At 45.6% G+C, this 17464-nt stretch overlaps 1 protein-coding gene across 4 annotated transcripts in view; it reads left to right on the plus strand.

Moving 5' to 3' along the window:
• The window catches only part of MAP7D1 (MAP7 domain containing 1), a 34807-nt gene that overhangs the window by 6866 nt on the left and 10477 nt on the right, over positions 1-17464 (plus strand). For all 4 annotated transcript variants that reach the window (XM_016192567.2, XM_007533103.3, XM_016192568.2 and 1 more), the window contains exons 2-4: positions 15093-15434; positions 15604-15672; positions 16399-16562. In XM_016192567.2, the coding sequence (XP_016048053.1) occupies positions 15093-15434; positions 15604-15672; positions 16399-16562 (575 nt within the window). The remainder of the gene's footprint in view (positions 1-15092; positions 15435-15603; positions 15673-16398; positions 16563-17464) is intronic.

The following is a 17464-nucleotide window of genomic DNA, read 5'->3' on the forward strand; positions in this document are numbered from 1 at the left end:
CTGAGTTTCCTTACCTGTGAAATGGGGTTCATCCACAGTACTTCTTTCCCTTCAGGGCTGTCAGAAGAATTAAACGAGGTGAGGCAAAGTGCCTGGCAGATGGTATGACTTTGGTAAATTGTTTCCTTCCCTGGGCTTAGGAGCTGGCAGGGCATGTACCAGACTCTGATGTGATCCAGACATTTGGGGTTAGAGAGGCCAGACTTAGGAGCAGCTTGGGGTTTACCTGTGCTGACTAGGTAGCTTTCCACAGTACCCATCCACCCACAGATCCTCCAGGTATTCATTACACAGGCCCAGAACTCTGTGCTAACAGATACCATATAAGGCTTGGAGGCTACAAGAAGTATTAAGATCCAGTCCCTGCTCTTGATGAACCCACACCCTGCCTGGGGACAGGGGTGGCAGGCAGACAGAAAAGCCAGACTGCGTTATCAGTGTTGTGAGAGGCATATTTGGCCCAAGACACGGTGGGAGCAGGGAGGGACAAGAGGAAAGGACTGCCAGCTCCCAGAGGGTGGAGGCTGGGCTAACCCCCCTGAGACATGTGAGAGGCCTGCTGGGAAACTGGGCCCTGGGCTTTCTATAGACCTCAGGTGTAGTCCCTCTTGGGGTTCTCAGGAAGACAAGACTTGGTGATCCTCCAACCAGCTCCTGCACCTCTACCCAGCTAATGTGCTTTGTGCCAAGAAATAAATACAAACTAGCAGCTTCTTATCCAGTACTTAGCCAAATACTTCTGGCTGATATCAACTTAGCAAAATAAAACTAAGGCCAGGGAGGTGGCTCAGCAGTAGGACACACACCATGATCTGCTCATTCTCTGTGTGTGTGTGTGTGTGTGTGTGTGTGTGTGTCTGTCTGTCTGTCTCTCTCAAAATTTTTATTGTAGTATTTATTAATAAGAGAGAGAACTAGAGCATCACTCTGAAATATGTGATGCTAGGGGTCAAATTCAGGATTTCATGCTTGAGTGTCCAGTGTTTTATCCAATGAGCCACATCCTGAACCACTACACTCAGAATTTTTTTAAATAGATAAGTAAATTGTGGTCTGAGAGGTGGCACAGTGGATAAGGTTTTTGGCCTCTCAAGCATGAGGTCCCAAGTTCAGTCCCCGGCAGCACATGTATCAGAGTGATGTCTGGTTTTTTCTCTCTCCTATCATTTCTCATGAATAAATAAATAAAATAAAATACATAAGTAAATAAACCAACCAAAACTATACAATTTGACATGGACCAAAAATAAAATGAAGTAGCTGAAGGATCGTATTCTGTGATTGACAGTAGAATAACCAGAAGTGATTTTGGTTTGATACCATATTGATAATTAACCAAGAGATTAATTTGTCTTCATACAGTTGGTTTCAGATAGCACTGTCCCGATGACATTTCATCAGCATTGGCATAATTCTGAGCAAAATGTTTGTATTTAGGGTCAATAGTCCATCAGGCCAAAAGAAGGGTTCTGAATGTCCTGTTTGCCTCTAGAGAAGTTTTTCCTGTTAAACTACTGGAGTAAACACTCATTATTTTTATAACTTCTACCTGAGTGCTTTGGTGCAGGAAGCTGCCCAAACTCAGCTGGGATGGACTTGTTTTGCTTCTCTCCAAACATTTATCCCTTTGCAATAGACTGCATGTAGATCTACTCTTTTGTTAAAGTTATTTTTTTAAATATTTTATTTTTGAGAGAGTTGCACAGAAAGAAAACAGAAAGAGAGAGAGAGAGAAACAGAGAAACAGGAACAAACATCAGAGCACTGCTCAGCTCTGGTGTATGGTGGTGTGGGAATTGAACCTAGGACTTTGAAGCTTCAGACATGAGAGTGTCTTTGCATAACCATTATACTATCTCCCCCCCCACCTCTGTCCCAGAGCTACTTTTTTTTAAATCTTTTTCTTTTTTTTTAAATATTTATTTATTCCCTTTTGTTGCCCTTGTTTTTATTGTTGTAGCTATTATTGTTGTTGTTATTGATGTCATCGTTGTTGGATAGGACAGAGAGAAATGGAGAGGGGAGAGGAAGATAGGGGGAGAGAAAGAGACACCTGCAGACCTGCTTCACCGCTTGTGAAGCGACTCCCCTGCAGGTGGGGGGCCGGGGCCTTGAACTGGGATCCTTATGCCGGTCCTGTCCTTGCGCTTTGCACCGTGCACTTAAAGATCTACTCTTTATTACAGTAAAAATTGCCTTCTCTATGCATCTGCTTTAGGCGAGGGTGGTTTCCCAGGGTGTCACTGTATTCTCATTAAACAGTATTTCGTGACTGTCTTCATGTACTTGACACCCTGGTAACCACTGGTGATGCAGCAGCAAGCAAAACAGACATGGCCCAGCCCTGGTAGGGCCTCCTGACAGACTAGGAGGAGGCTGACAACAACAAAAGAATCACAGGAAGAAGCTTAAAATTCTAACAGTCGCAGTGCCAGAGAAGAATCATATGAAGCCATGACTGTGTATATTAAAGGAATTCATTCTCATCAGAGAAGCCAGGGATGGCTTCCCTGAAGAAATGATGACTAGGCTCAGATCTGAATGACAAATGGGAGTTAATTATGGGGGGGGGGAGGTTGAGGGTAGGCTGGGGAAATGGCTCAAGCTGGTGGTGTGCTGGACTTGCATTCCTGGTTTGATCCTCAATACAGTGCATGTCCTGAAGTGATGCTCTGGTTTCTTTCTCTTCCAGTGAGAACTCTTATCTCATAAAATTTTAAAGCCAATCTTAAAGGAGGAAAGAACATATGGAAAGGCCCTGTGGCTGGAGGGAACATGACTGGTTATCAAAATTAAAAGAAAGTCAGTGTAACTGGAGTACAGAGTGCAAGTGGGAAGCATAAAAAAGAGATTCCAGAGATGTGGAGTCAGAATTTCAGATTCTGCTGGAGTCATTGCTTGGGTTCAAGAATGTTGTCTGTATCTTTAGACTAGTATTAGTCTGTATCAGTCACTGGGAAGTAGCAAGAGGAGAAAAGTACCAGAAATCAGACTCACACTTGGAAACATTTCTTCTGACTGCCCCCCCCCCCGCCCCCAGAGCAGTGGTAATGGGTGGGGAAGAGCAGTGGGAGACTTTACAGTCAACAAGAGATGCTGATGGTATCTGCCAGGTGGAGTTCAATGATTTCTTCATTCAGTAGATAATAGGGAGCACCTATGTTGCCCTTAGAGATAGAACAGCTCACAAAATAGACCAAAAAAGCAGGTGACCTCATGGAGATTATCTTCTTGGAGTGGAAAACAATATTAAAATGATGTAGATGCTTATGGAGAAAAATAGAGTTGAGAAGAAAATACAGTTGAAAAGGCAAGGGAGACACTTTGTAGAGGTTTTTTTTAAAATTTATTTTATTTTAATGAGGGAGAGATTCAGAGAGAGGAAGATCAGAGTACTGCTTAGCTCTGGCTTATGATGGTGCTGGAGATTGAATCTGGGACCTCAGAGCCTCAGGCATGAAAGTCTTTTATTGGGGGCCAGGTGGTGGTGCACCTGGTTAATTGCTCACATTCACGGTGTGCGAGGACCCAGGTTCAAGCCCCTGGTCCCCACCTGCAGGGGGAAGCTTCACAAGTGGTGAAGCAGGGCTGCAGGTGTCTCTCTGTCTCTCCCCCTCTCTCTATCTCCCCCTTCTCTCTCCATTCCTGTTTGCCTCTATGTAATAAATAAGTAAATAAAAATTATTTTTTAAAAGAAAGTCTTACTTATTTTTAATTTTTTATTGTCTTTATTTATTATTAGATAGAGACAGCCAAATATCAAGAGGGAAGGGGTGATAGAGAGGGAGAGAGAGACAGAGAGACACCTGCAGCCCTGCTTCTCCACTTGCAAAGTTCTCCCCCTGCAGGTGGGGACCAGGGGCTTGAACCCAGTACTCACTGTAGTGTGTGTGTCTAACCAGGTGTGCCTCCACCTGGCCATCACATGGAAGTCTTTTGTAGAACCATGATGTTGTCTCCCCAGTGCCAGTTTCTAGTTTTAAACAGGTGATTTGAAAGGTTTAACTGAGGAGTGATATTGGAATTTGCCCCTCAGAAGGTGAGAATGGGAGACAGTGCAAGTGCAAAACTCTGAGGCAGGAGCAGGCCCAGTACATTTGAGAAACAGTAACTGGAAGAGGCTGAGCAGGGGATTTGAGAGGGGAAGAAATGCAGACCAAGAGGTAAGAGGCTAGGGAGAGAAGATCCTGAAGAGCCTTGGAGGCCATTCTGAGATCTTGGGTTTTTCTTTTCAAAAAGTATGTGTGTATGTATGTATTTATGGGAGAAAGAGAACCAGACCATCACTCTGGCACATACAATGCCCAGGATCAAACTCCAGACTTTCATTACACCACCTCTTTGGCCACAGAAGTCTTTGGTTTTTTTCTTTCTCCATAAGATGGGGTATCTTTGGAGATTTTGTCAGAGGAGTGACTTTAAAAAAATATAAGAACAAATGGAAGCAGAGCATCACCCTAGCACATTCAATGCCAAGGATCAAACTTGGCACCTCATGCTTGAGAGTCCAGTGCTTTATCCATCCGCTGCACCACCTTCCAGGCTACAGAGTTGACTGATTTTAAAGACAGAGTCATTCTTCTGCTGTATTGAGAAAGATCAATGGTTTGGGAGGTGGCACAATGAATAAAGTGTTGGATTCTCAAGCATGAGGTCCTGAGTTCAATCCCTAGCAGCACATATACCAGAGTGATGTCTGCTTCTTTCTCTCTCCTCCTATCCCTCTCATTAATAAATAAATAAAATATTTAAAAAAAGATCAGATAGGAACAGTAACAACAAATAAGGCCACAGGGAGATTTTTCCTTAATATTTATTTATTCCCTTTTGTTGTCCTTGTTGTTTTATTGTTGTATTTATTATTGTTGTTATCATTGTTGGATAGGACAGAAAGAAATGGAGAGAGGAGGGAAAGACAGAGAGGGGGAGAGAAAGATACCGGCAGACCTGCTTGACCACTTGTGAAGTGACTCCTCTGCAGGTGGGGAGCCGGGAGCTCGAACCGGGATCCTTATGCCAGTCCTTGCACTTTGTGCCACCTGTGCTTAACCTGCTGCGCTACTGCCTGACTACAGGGAGACTTTTTTAAAAATACTAATTTATTCTCTTTTGTTGTCTTTGTTTTATTGTAGTTATTATTATTGTCGTTATTGATGTCATTGTTGGATAGGACAGAGAGAAATTGAGAGAGGAGGGGGAATACAGAGAGGGAGAGAAAGAGAGACATCTACAGACTTGTTTCACGAAGCCTTTGAAGCAACTCTCCTGCAGGTGGGGAGCCAGGGACTTGAACCGATATCCTCATGCCAGTCCTTGTGCTTTGCACCACATGCGCTTAACCCGCTACGCTACCACCCAACTCCCTAAGGAGACTTTTTAATGCACAAGACTGGCTGAACCAAGAAAATGGTAGAAATGGAGGTAGTGGGGGCGCCGGGTGGTAGCTCAGTAGGTTAAGCGCACATGGCACAAAGCTCAAGGACTGGCTTAAGATCCCGGTTCAAGCCCCAGCTCCCCACCTGTGGGGATGGGGGCAACTTCACAATCGGTGAAGCAGGTCTGCAGGTGTCTATCTTTCTCTTCCCCTCTCTGTCTTCCCCTCCGCTTTCTATTTCTCTCTGTCCTATCCAACAACAATGATAAACAACAAGGGCAACAAAAGAAAAAGTAGCCTCAAGGCAATGCTCCATTTTTTTTAAAAAAAGAAATGGAGGTAGTGGGAAGTGACTGGATTCAAAATATATTTTGCAGGGTCTGGGTGGTAGCACACTGAGATAATCACATATAATACAAAACACAGGGACCTATGGAAAGATCCAACTCTCCACCAGCAGAAGGGTCACTTCACAAGCTGTGAAGCAGGTCTGCAGGTGTCTATCTTTCTCTCTCCCTCTCTGTCTTCCCTCCCCTCTCAATTTCTCTTTGTAGAGTGTGAGATAAGAAAATATTCTAAAGAAGTATTTGTCCTGAGAAACTGGAAGGACAGGGTTGCCACTGAGTGAGGTGGCCGGGGTGGGGGTGGGGCAAGTTGGGAAGATTCAGGTTGGGGGGTGGAGTGAGGAGATAAGGAACTCATTTTGGGATGTGTTAAATTTAGGGTGTCTGTAAGAATGTAGGGAGTTGCATGAGTGAAACTGGAATTCAAGGGAGAGGCCTGGGCTGGAGACTTTTGGTTGTCATCAGCTGAGCCATAGTATTTAAAGCCATGAGTCTGGATGAGGTCACCAAGGGAGTGAGTGTAGACAGAAAAGAGCTGAGGTCCTCCACTGAGCCCCGGGGCACCCCAGCACTAAAAGATTAGGAAGCTAAGGAGGGGTGAGCATAGAAAAGAGGAAGTCATCACTCGTGAGACAAAAGGAAAACCAGAAGAAGACTGTCATTTTTTAAGCCAAGTGAAGAAAGTGCCCAAGGAGCGCCAAGAGGGTGACTGTGTCTCATGTGGTTGATAGTCTGGCAAAACAAGGACCAAGAAATAGCTGCTAGACTTAGTGGCCTGGAGGTCACCTGTGACGTTGAGAAGAGCAGTGTCTCAGAGCAGTGGAAGTGAAGGCCTGATACAAGTGTTCTCTTGGGGGAGTTGGGTGATAGCGCAGCGGCTTAAGCGCACGTGGTGAAAATTTACACAAGTGGTCTCTTGGGGCAGAGATGGGATGAAGGGGACAGATTCTCCTAGGTAGGTACTGCTTACTAAGTCTATTGGGCACTGGAGAGATGGTACTTTCTCACCATTGGTCCCAGCAATGTGTGTGTGTGTTTGTGTGGGGGTGGTTGAGTTTCAGACAGGTACAGGACTTGCCCAAGGTCATGGCACATAGCTCTCTGATTACCCACTCAGGCCTGTCTGACACTGAAGCCCAAGATCTTTGTATACCACTGCATCAGGCAACCAGGTGCAGGTCCTTCCAGACTTCACCCCTGTGCCCCTTCCTGGGCTTACTTCTCTTGGTAGTTCAGGACCCAGTTGGAGACTCACCATCTTGTCTGCTAGGTGTGACTTGCCTGGGTGTAAACAGACAGCTGCCTACAGTTTTCCTTGCAACACCTGCAGCATATACAGCTGCTAGGAGAATGGCAGTAAATGGGCCTCACCCTCAGTCCTCAAGCTTAGCACTTGCACATGTTGGCCTTTTGACTCCAGACTCCTGGATTCAAATCTTGTCTCTGTCATATTCTAGTTCCATGACTCTGGGCAAAGAATCATTGGGGTAAGCTTTGATTCTCATCGGTATAATGATGAGAACTTCTGAGGGGTGGCCTGGGAGGTGACACAGTTGATAGAGCCTTAGATTCTCATACATGAGTTGGATTCCCAGCATCACTACCTCCATTTCTTTTTTTTTCAAAAAAAGAAATGGAGGTAGTGGGAAGTGACTGGATTCAAAATATATTTTGCAGGGTCTGGGTGGTAGCACACTGGGATAAGCACATATAATACAAAACACAAGGACCTATGGAAAGATCCAACTCTCCACAAAGGAATGATGCTCTGGTTCTCCCATCTCCATTGAGAAGTAAATGAAGCTGAAAAAGAGAGAAAGGGACAGAGACAGTAAGTCTAGGGTTGGGATAGCTCACCCAGTAGAGTACATTTTATCATACACAGGGACCTGCATTTTAACCCCTGGTCATCACATGGGAGCACCTGCACAAGGAAGTTTTACAAGTGGTATCTGTTCTCTCTTTTTCTCTCTCTCTCCTTTTCTGTCTTCCATTCTCCCTCTTTTTCTAGAGCAATGCTCAGCTCTGGCTTGTGGTGATGCAGGGGAATGGACCTGGGGCTTTAGAGCCTCAGGCATGAGAGTCTGTTTTTGTTGTTGTTTGTTTGTTTGTTGCCTCTGAGGTTAGTGCCTGCCTTATGAATCCACTGCTCCTGGAGGCAATTTTTCCCCTTTTGTTGCCCATGTTGTTTATTGTTATTGCTGTTCTTGTTGTTGGATAGGACAGAGATATTGAGAGAGGAGGAAGACGGAGAGGGGGAGATAAAGATAGATACCTGCAGAACTGCTTCACTGCTTGTGAAGCAACCCCCCTACAGGTGGGGAGCTGGGGGCTCAAACTGGGATCCTTAGCCGGTCCTTGCGCTTTGCACATTGTACTATGGCTTAACCTGCTGCACTACCCCCCCGGCCTCTTTTTTTTTTATTATTAACATTTTTTAAATTATCTTTATTTATTAGCTAGAAAGACCTGCAACACTACTTCACCACTTGCAAAGCTTTCCCCCTGCAGGTGGCTCGAACCTGGGTCCTTACACATTGTATTGTAACATGTGTGCTCAACCAGGTACACCACCACCTGGCCCCGCATGAGTCTCTCTGTATAACTATTATATCTCTCACTCTCTACCAGAGTGATATTCTGGTTCTCTGTCTCTTTCCTCTCTCTCTCATAAGTAAATAAATCTGAGAGACAGAGATTGACTATCTCTGCCTTTCAGGGTTCAAATGAGGTTCAAAGATGGGGGCCCAAAAGACCTAGGGCAGCTGTTGATATGTAGTAAGTGCTCACTCAGTGGTTTATTACTGGAGTTAGATAGGAATTTTCAGCAATCCTGGAGGTGGTGCAATGGATAAAGCATTGGACTTTAAAGCAGGAGGTCCTGAGTTCAATCCCTGGTATCACATATTCCACTTAAGTAATACTCTGGTTCTTTATCTTACTACCCTCTCAACAGTAAATAAAGCTTTAAAAATAAGTAAATAAAGTAAAAGGGCCAGGTAGTGGCATATCCAGTTGAGTGCTCATGCTACAGTGCACAAGGACCCAGGTCCTAGCCCTTAGTCCCCACCTGCTAGGGGGAAGCTTTTCGGTTTCTACCTAATAAACAAACAAATAAGCAATAAATAAATAAGTGTAAAGAAAGAAAGATAGAAGGACTGGGGAGACAGCATAATGGCTGTGCAGAAGACATTTATGCCTAAGGCTTCAAAGTCCTAGGCTCATTCCCCCTGTACCACCATAAGCCAGAGCTGAGCTCTGTCAGTCAGTCTGTCTGTCTCTCATTAAGTTTATACAAATACGTAAATAAGAAAGAAATGAAGGAGGTTTGCAAGGGACTGGGAAATAGACTTTCAGTGACCCAGCAGCCATCTTGAGCTGGCATTGGGGAGAACTAGGTGAACTATAGGGGCTGGCAGAGTAGGGAAGGCCACTGGGGAGATAGGGCCTCAACTAGGATTCTTACCTGAATCCCAGGAAGCTGGAAAGGAAGGAATAAGGAGAAAATAGCATGAGCTTTAGATATTTTCATTGCATAACATGCATTACATCATAGTGCCTCAAACAGAGGCAGGATGGTAGAATGAGTAAGCATATGTATTCTGGTGACAGATACAGGATCAAGTCCAGGCTCCTTCACTTAGCAGCTAAATGACCTCAAGTTACTTTACTTAACATCTTTTGCTTTACTTTTCTCACCTGTATTTAAGAGATGCTTTATTGATCTTATATATTTATTAATACAAGATAGAACATAAGAGAGACAACCAGAACTTTACTCTGGCACTTAGGACCTCATACATTCAAATACAGTATACTACTTACTGTGCCACCTTCCAGGATCTGTATGTTAAAAGATATTTATTGGGCAGGGGTAGACAGCATAATGATTATACAAAGAGACTCTCATGCCTGAGGCTCTAAAGTCCCAGGTTCAATGCCCCACACCACTATAAACCAGAGCTGAGCAGCGATCTGGTAAAATAAATAAATATTTATTTTGATTCCTTCATAAGTAACATCAGTGAGAATTAAAACTAGTATGTATACAATTCTTTGAGGACTAGAGTAAATTACACAACGGTTTATGCAAAAGACTTCAGTGCCTGAAACTCAAGTCCCAGGTTCAACCCCTGGCACCACTTATAAACCAGAGCTGAGAGTATTCTGGTTAAAAAAAAAAAATGGACTGGGGAAATAGCATAATGGTTATGAAAAATACTCTCATACGAGAGTCAGGAGGTAGCACAGTGGGTTAAGCACACATGGTGCAAAGCGCAAGGACCTGCGTAAGGATTCCAGTTTGAGCCCCTGGCTCCCCACCTGCAGGGGGGTCACTTCACAGGCAGTGAAGCAGGTCTGCAGGTGTCTGTCTTTCTCTCTCCCCTCTGTCTTCTCCTCTCTCCACTTCTCTCTGTCCTATCCAACAATGATGACATCAATAACAACAACAATAATAACTACAACAATAAAGCGAGGGCAACAAAAGGGAATAAATTAAAAAAAACAAACTGATGCCTGAGGCTCCAAGGTCCCAGACTCAGTCCCCCATACCACCATAAACCAGAGCTGAACAGTGCTATGGTAATAAATAAATAAGATAAAAAATGTGGACTGGGGAGATAACATAGTGGTTATGGGAAAAGTCTTTATGCCTGAGGCCCTAAAGGTTCTAGGTTCAATCCCTAGAACAACCATAAGCCAGAGCTTTTATTTTAAAAATAAAATAAAATTGGAGCAGGGGGGCTGGGTGGTGGTACTCCTGGTTAATCGCACATGTCACAATGTGCAAGGACCCAGTTCAAACCCCAGTCCCCACCTGCAGGGGGGAAGTTTCACAAGTGGTGAAGCAGGGCCACAGGTGTCTCTCTGTCTCTCTCCCTCTCTATCACTCCCTTCCCTTTAGATGGCTGGCTGTCTCTATCAACTAAATAAAGATGATATAGACTTTTAAAAAAATAAAATGAAATTGGGAAAACAATGCTCTGATAAGTCTAGGACTAGCTTACCCAGTAGGGTGTGTGTGTCACCATGCACATAACCCTGGGTTTGAGTCCCATCATCACTTGAAGCACCACAGTGCTAAAGGAAGCTCTGGGGATAGTAGAACAGTGCTATAGTGTCTTCCTCTCTCCCTCTCTGTCTTTCCCTCTCTTATTATCTCTCTATATCTTACATAAAAAGAGTAAAAACAATGACAACAACCACCAATGGGTGATGGATGGCATTGTGCATACACAAGAGCCTGACACTGTTTAAAAAAAAAAAAAGAAAGAAGGGGGAGTCAGGCGGTAGTGCAGCAGGTTAAGTCCAGGTAGTGCAAAGCACAAGGATCGGCGTAAGGATCCCGGTTCGAGCCCCCAGCTCTCTACCTACAGGAGAGTCGCTTCACAAGTGGTGAAGCAGGTCTGCAGGTGTCTTATCTTTCTCTCCCCCTCTCTGTCTTCCCCTCCTCTCTCCATTTCTCTCTGTTCTTTCCAACGACAACGACATCAATAATAACTACAACAATAAAACAAGGACAACGAAAGGGAATAAATAAATAAAATTTAAAAAAGAAGAAGAAGAAGAGGGCCAGGCAGTAACGCAGGGGGTTAAGCACATATGGCTCGAAGTGCAAGGACCTGTGCAAGCGTCCTGGTTCAATCCCCCAGTTCCCTACCTGCAGGGGGTAGGGGTGGGTTGCTTCACAAACAGTGAAGCAAGTCTGCAGGTGTCTATCTTTCTCTCTGCCCCTCTGTATTCCGCTCCTCTCAATTTCTCTCTGTCCTATCCAACAACAACGGCTATAACAACAACAACAAGGATAATAAAAGTTGTCTAGTGTCCCTATTGCTGCTCCTTGGTAATGTCCCCTCATCCCCTATCACAGGGATGCAGTTTGCCACTTCCTAAGATGACAGTATTCCCAGAGCAGAGGACCTAACAAAGTACCCAGAAAGAGCAAGAAATGCTTTCTTAGATTCACTTTCCCCTGGACCTGTCCTTGCTCCACTGTTGGCCCCCTCAGTCCAGAGGGTCAAAGCAGATGCCACCAGGACCTAATATGCAGAGGATTTTCTTTGATAGCTTCACTAGACCTTCAAGGTAAAGGAAGGCAGTGGAGGAGTTTGCTGGCACGTGACTTAAACAGGTGCTTTGCTTATATCCCTAGTGATTTAGGTTCATTCCCCATTTAACAGACATAAAAACTGTGACTTGGGTTGGGGAGATAGCATAATGGTTATGCAAAGAGACTCTCATGCCTGAGGCTCTGATGTCCCAGGTTCAATCGCCTGCACCACCATAAGCCAGAGCTGAGCAGTGCTCTGGTAAAAAAAAAAAAAAAAAAAAAAAAAACCACTGTGGCTTCAGGACCGGGTGGTAGCACACCTTCTCAAGAACATGCATGATAGCATACAAGGATGCAGGATTCAAGCCCCTGGTCCCCAACTTCAGGGAGGAACTTCTTGAGAGGTGAAGCAATGCTGCAAGTCTCTCCCCCACTCCCCTCCCCTTTCTTTATCTCTTATTCCTCTCCCTCTTTATCTCTCTCTTTCCTCTCAATTTCTCTCTGTCTCTATCAAAGGATAAATAAATAATTTTTTAAGTGGCTAATGGCCTGGGAGGTGGTACAACAGTAGTACTTTGGACGTGGAAGCATGAGTTCCTGAGTTCAACTCCTGGCACACTGTATATGCCAGACTGATGCTCCGACCTCACTATTGAGTGAAATAAAATAGATCTTTAAAAAAACAAAAACAAGGGTGGAGGTATAGCATAATGGTTATGCAAAGAGACTTTCATGCCATAAGCCAGAGCTGAGCAGTGAGTGCTCTGGTAAAAAACAAAACAAACAATAAAACAACCCCCCCCACCAGGAGATAGCTCAACCAACAGAGGACTTACTTTACCCTGTGTACGCCCCTGGCAAACTACATGGGAGCACCATGCAAAGGGGAAGTTTCACAGGCAACAGAGCAGTACTCTGGTGCCTCTTTCTCTCTCTCATTTCCCCTCTCTGTCTCACTCTTTGGGGAAGAAAAAAGGAGTTCATTTGGTGCCATGGAGGCATGAAGCTCCAGCAAAGCCCTGGTGGCAAAAACAAAACAAAGAAAAAAAAAAAAACATTGAAGCTTGGAGAGGTCACCTGGTTTGGCCAGTGTTACCCTTCAGAGAAGCAGGCCCTCCCTTCCATTCTGGGTGTGGTCAATTCTACTTGAATCCTCATCTGAATGATTCTGAAGCCTATCTTTCAACTGCCCCATATTGCACATATGTGCTCACATATACATGTAACAAATCATGTGACATCTTTACTTGCTACTGTACAAGATCTCTCAAATATTGGTGTTTTAAAAAAGAGGTCCGGGAGGTGACGCAGTAGATAAAGCATAGGACTCTCAGACATGAGGTCCTGAGTTCAATCCCGGCAGCACATATACCAGAGTGATGTCTGGCTTTTTCTCTCTCCTCCTATGTTTCTCATAAATAAATAAAATCCTTTTTAAAAATAAATAAATAAGAAATTCATAGACAAGCAGTGGTTTATCTGGTAGAACACACACATTACAGTGAGCAAGTGTTCAAGCCTCTGGCCCCCACCTGCAGGGGGGAAGCTTAGCAAGCAGTGAAGCAGTGCTGCAGGCATGTGTCTCTCTCTCTCTCTCCCTCCCTCTCTAACTCCCCCTTCCCTCTCAATTTCTCTTTGTATTTATTCAAAATAGATACAATGTGATGTGATGTGATGTGACATGACATAAAAAAGAAGAAACTTCATGGTTCAGGAAGTGGTACAGTGGATAAAGCATTGGACTCTCAAGCATAAGGTCTTGAGTTTGATTCCAGGCATCACATGTGCCAGAGTGATACTCTGACTCTTTCTCTCCCTAATACACCACATAGGAGTACTACAGCAGTGAAGGAAGTTTTGGTGACATAATCTCTGAAAAGATTGGTCCAGAGCAGTGAAGCCCAGATGACAACTAAAGTATATAAATGAAGTTAAATAAAAAGAAAAATCCTGCAAGAGTAATTGAAAAGGAAACAAGACTACAAAATGAGCGTGGCTGGTCGCCTATCTTATTGAGTATTTCCACAGCATGGACATCTCTCCTTGTGCCCATGTTCATGTCCTTTGTTTTGACCAGTTCTATGTGCCAAGCAGCTGGTACTCCATGATCACCAAGCCCTTGGTTGGGCACAGTGACCCCAAGGCAGAGTAGAAAGGTGAGCAAGCAAACCTGGAAACCAGTCACTACCACCTCATGCATGAAGTACTGCAGAGTGGTTTTTGGTTTTTCTTTCCAGTAACCTGTTCCTATCTGCCCTTTTTAAAAAATATATTTATTTATTTATTCCCTTTTGTTGCCCTTGTTTTATTGTTGTAGTCGTTGTTGGAGAAGACAGAAATGGAGAGAGGAGGGGAAGACAGAGAGGGGAGAGAAAGATAGACACCTGCAGACCTGCTTCACTGCTTAACCGCTTATGAAGTGACTCCCCTGCAGGTGGGGAGCTGGGGTCTCGAACCAGGATCCTTATGCAGGTCGTGCACTTTGTGCCACCTGCGCTTAACCTGCTATGCTACCACCCAACTCTCCCACCTGCCCTTTTGCAAATACTTTTTTTTTTAATGTTACCAGGGTTATCGCTGGGGCTCAATGCCTGCACTATGAATCCTCTGCTCCTGGAGGCCATTTTTTTTCCCCTTTTGTTGCCCTTGTTTCTTTCTATCATTGTTGTGGTTATTATTGTTATTGATGTCCTTGTTGTTGGACAGGACAGAAAGAAATGGAGAGAAGAGGGGAAGACAGAGCAGGGGAGATAAAGATAGACACCTGCAGATCTACTTCACCACTCGTGAAGCGACCCTTCTGCAGGTGGGGAGCCGGGGGCTCAAACCGGGATCCCTATGTCAGTCTGTGCACCTTGGGCCACGTCCTTAACCTGTTGCACTACCACCCGACTCCCACAAATACTTTTTACCAGAGTATTGTCTTGCTTTGCCAACTCCAGCTCATCCTTTGGATTTCAGACTGGTTGTTCTTCTGCACACACACACACACACACACACACACACACACACACACACAATGTAAGTTAACTATCTCTCCTGTGTTTCCCTGGACTTACTTACTCCAAACTATTAATTGTCTTGCTGTTTGTCTGCCTTTCTTGAGTGAGTGCCACCAGGGGAGGTATCGAAGTTGCTTTCTCATAATCATACTATTAGTGTGTGAAACAGGGCCTGGCACACAGAAAGAATTCAATAAGCATGTCACTTACATGAACAAATGAATGAATAAGTTGTTTGGACAAGGGAGAGAGCTACACATTGAACAGATAGCGCAGATGTTCTGTTTGATTCTCTCCTTTCTCTTGTATTCATCTTTCAGCTGTGGCAGCCAGGATACCCCAAGAGCCAAGACCTTCTCCAGAAGGAGACCCCTCCCCACCACCACCACCACCACCAATGTCGGCCCTGATCCCAGACACTCCCCCAGACACCCCTCCTGCCATGAAGAATGCCTCTAGCCCTAAGCAGCTCCCACTGGGTGCTGAGACACCCCCAGGATTGGTTGGGCCCAGGCCTTCCAGCCAGGAAGAGTCCTTCTCAGAAGCAAATGTCAGGGGACCCACCCCACCAGCCACCAGCTCGCGGGATGCCAGACCTCGAAGGAGCAGCCAATCATCCCCAACAGCAGTGCCAGCCTCCGACAGCCCTCCTACCAAGCAAGGTGTGTGTCATGCCCCCCACTCTGGGCACTGACCCTTAACTCATCATCCCCTTCTGGATGATGCCACCACAGGAGCAGAGAAGAGGAGCTTGAGAGTGAGCTAGGAGGCTGGGGCAGGGTTGGCTGCCTCTATGGGGAGCCCTCATCTATTTTTGTTCCCTCCCCTTAGATGTAAAGAAGGCAGGGGAGCGCCACAAACTGGCTAAGGAGCGGCGAGAAGAGCGGGCCAAGTACCTGGGTGAGTGGGAAACACAGTCATCTTTTGCTCTAGCAACATCTGACTTGTAACACTTAACCCTCCCAGTGCTCTGGGTTACAGTGCACTACTCTAAGAGCAGTACAGAAGATAACCCAGCCAGTCCTCTTGACCTTGTTTGAAGATGAGAAAACAGGGGCTCAGAAAGATGAGAATCATCCTAAGCCCACACAGATAGTGTAGCAGCCAAGGCATAGGCCTAGAAGCTCACCTCATCCCCCATCCTCATCATAATGTGGGCATCTGTCCAGTGGGCCCCAAAGTCAGGCTGGGACTGGGCACTGAAGAACTCATTTTTCCCTTAACTCCAAGAGTTTATGAGGCTAATGGAAGCACTAGACTCCCCTCTAAGGAAGCCCTCATTCTGAGACTGGACCCTGTCTTGAGGGGCCCTTCAGTTTGAGAAGGGAAGTCTTGGGGAAGAGAAGACGGGGCCAGCTGGTGGCGCACCTGGTTGAGCTCACATGCTGGTCCCCACCCACAGGGGGAAAGCTTTGCAAGTGGTGAAGCAGTTCTGCATGTGTCTCTCTTTCTCTCTCCCTCTCTGTCTTCCCCTTCCTTCTCAATTTCTGGCCATCTTGATCCAATACATTAATAATAGAGAGAACAGAGGAGAAAGACCCATCCAGGGCCAAAGTAACTGGGAGGGCCACTTAGAGGCAACACACAGTTGAGCCCCTCACACCTTATGGTCTTTCCCTTACACAGCGGCCAAAAAGGCTGTGTGGCTGGAGAAGGAGGAGAAGGCCAAGGTGCTGCGGGAGAAGCAGCTCCAAGAGCGCCGACGGCGGCTGGAGGAACAACGGCTTAAAGCTGAGCAGCGCCGAGCGGCCCTGGAAGAGCGTCAGCGGCAGAAGCTGGAAAAGAACAAGGTGTGTTTATGCTGATCTCTGACTGGGCCTATGTGGGAAGGTGTCCACGTGTGCCTGCAAACCATTCCAGACCTGGCTCAGTGTGAACACATAGCTGTGGTGGTGCCTCTGCATCACATGCATAGATATAGTCATATCCGAGTTCACATCTATAGTGGTGTCCCCTGTGTACACTCTCTGGGGAGACATATTTGGTTCCGTTCTGTGCTGGGTGGGCATCTGGAACCTTGACCCCCGTCAGTATGCATATGTGCATGGGTGCCCATGTCTGTATATCTGCAGAGATGGATTTGTGCTGGGTTCAGCATTATGAAGAAAGTCCTGGCTTGAGCATCAGTAACAAAGTGAAAGAATGGCCTAGGAGGTGGTGCAGTGGATAAACTGTTGGACTAAGTTTTGTCCCTGATACCACATATACTAGAATGCACCCCCATCTCCCACTCTCAATCTACCTATCACTTGTAAAATAAGTCTTTAAAAAAGAAAGAAAAAAAAAAAAGAAGGAAGGGAGGGAGGGAAAAGGTGGCCTGGCTCTGCCCTGGACCCTATAGCTGAAAGCAAAATATGGCCCCAAGGTCACAAATCAAGTCTCTCAGTGCCAGGAGGCTATGGCCCTACCTGGGATTCTCAGACTGGGAAAATCCCAGCCCATCCTCAGAGCAACAGTTCATACTCCCAGGAAGTGACTCAAGAACAGGGTGAAGCTCCCTGGGAACCAATGGAAAGAGATCTGTTGAGGGGCCAGGCAGTGGTGCACCTGGTTAAGTACATACATTACAGTGCACAAGGAACCAGGTTCAAGCCCCTGGTCCCCACATACAGGGGGAATGCTTCACAAGTGGTGAAGCAGGGCTACAGGTGTCTCTCTGTCTCTATCTCTATCTCCCCCCCCAATTTCTATC

The sequence above is a fragment of the Erinaceus europaeus genome, chromosome 13 (assembly GCF_950295315.1).
Source record: "Erinaceus europaeus chromosome 13, mEriEur2.1, whole genome shotgun sequence".
NCBI classification, from domain to species: Eukaryota; Metazoa; Chordata; class Mammalia; order Eulipotyphla; family Erinaceidae; genus Erinaceus; species Erinaceus europaeus.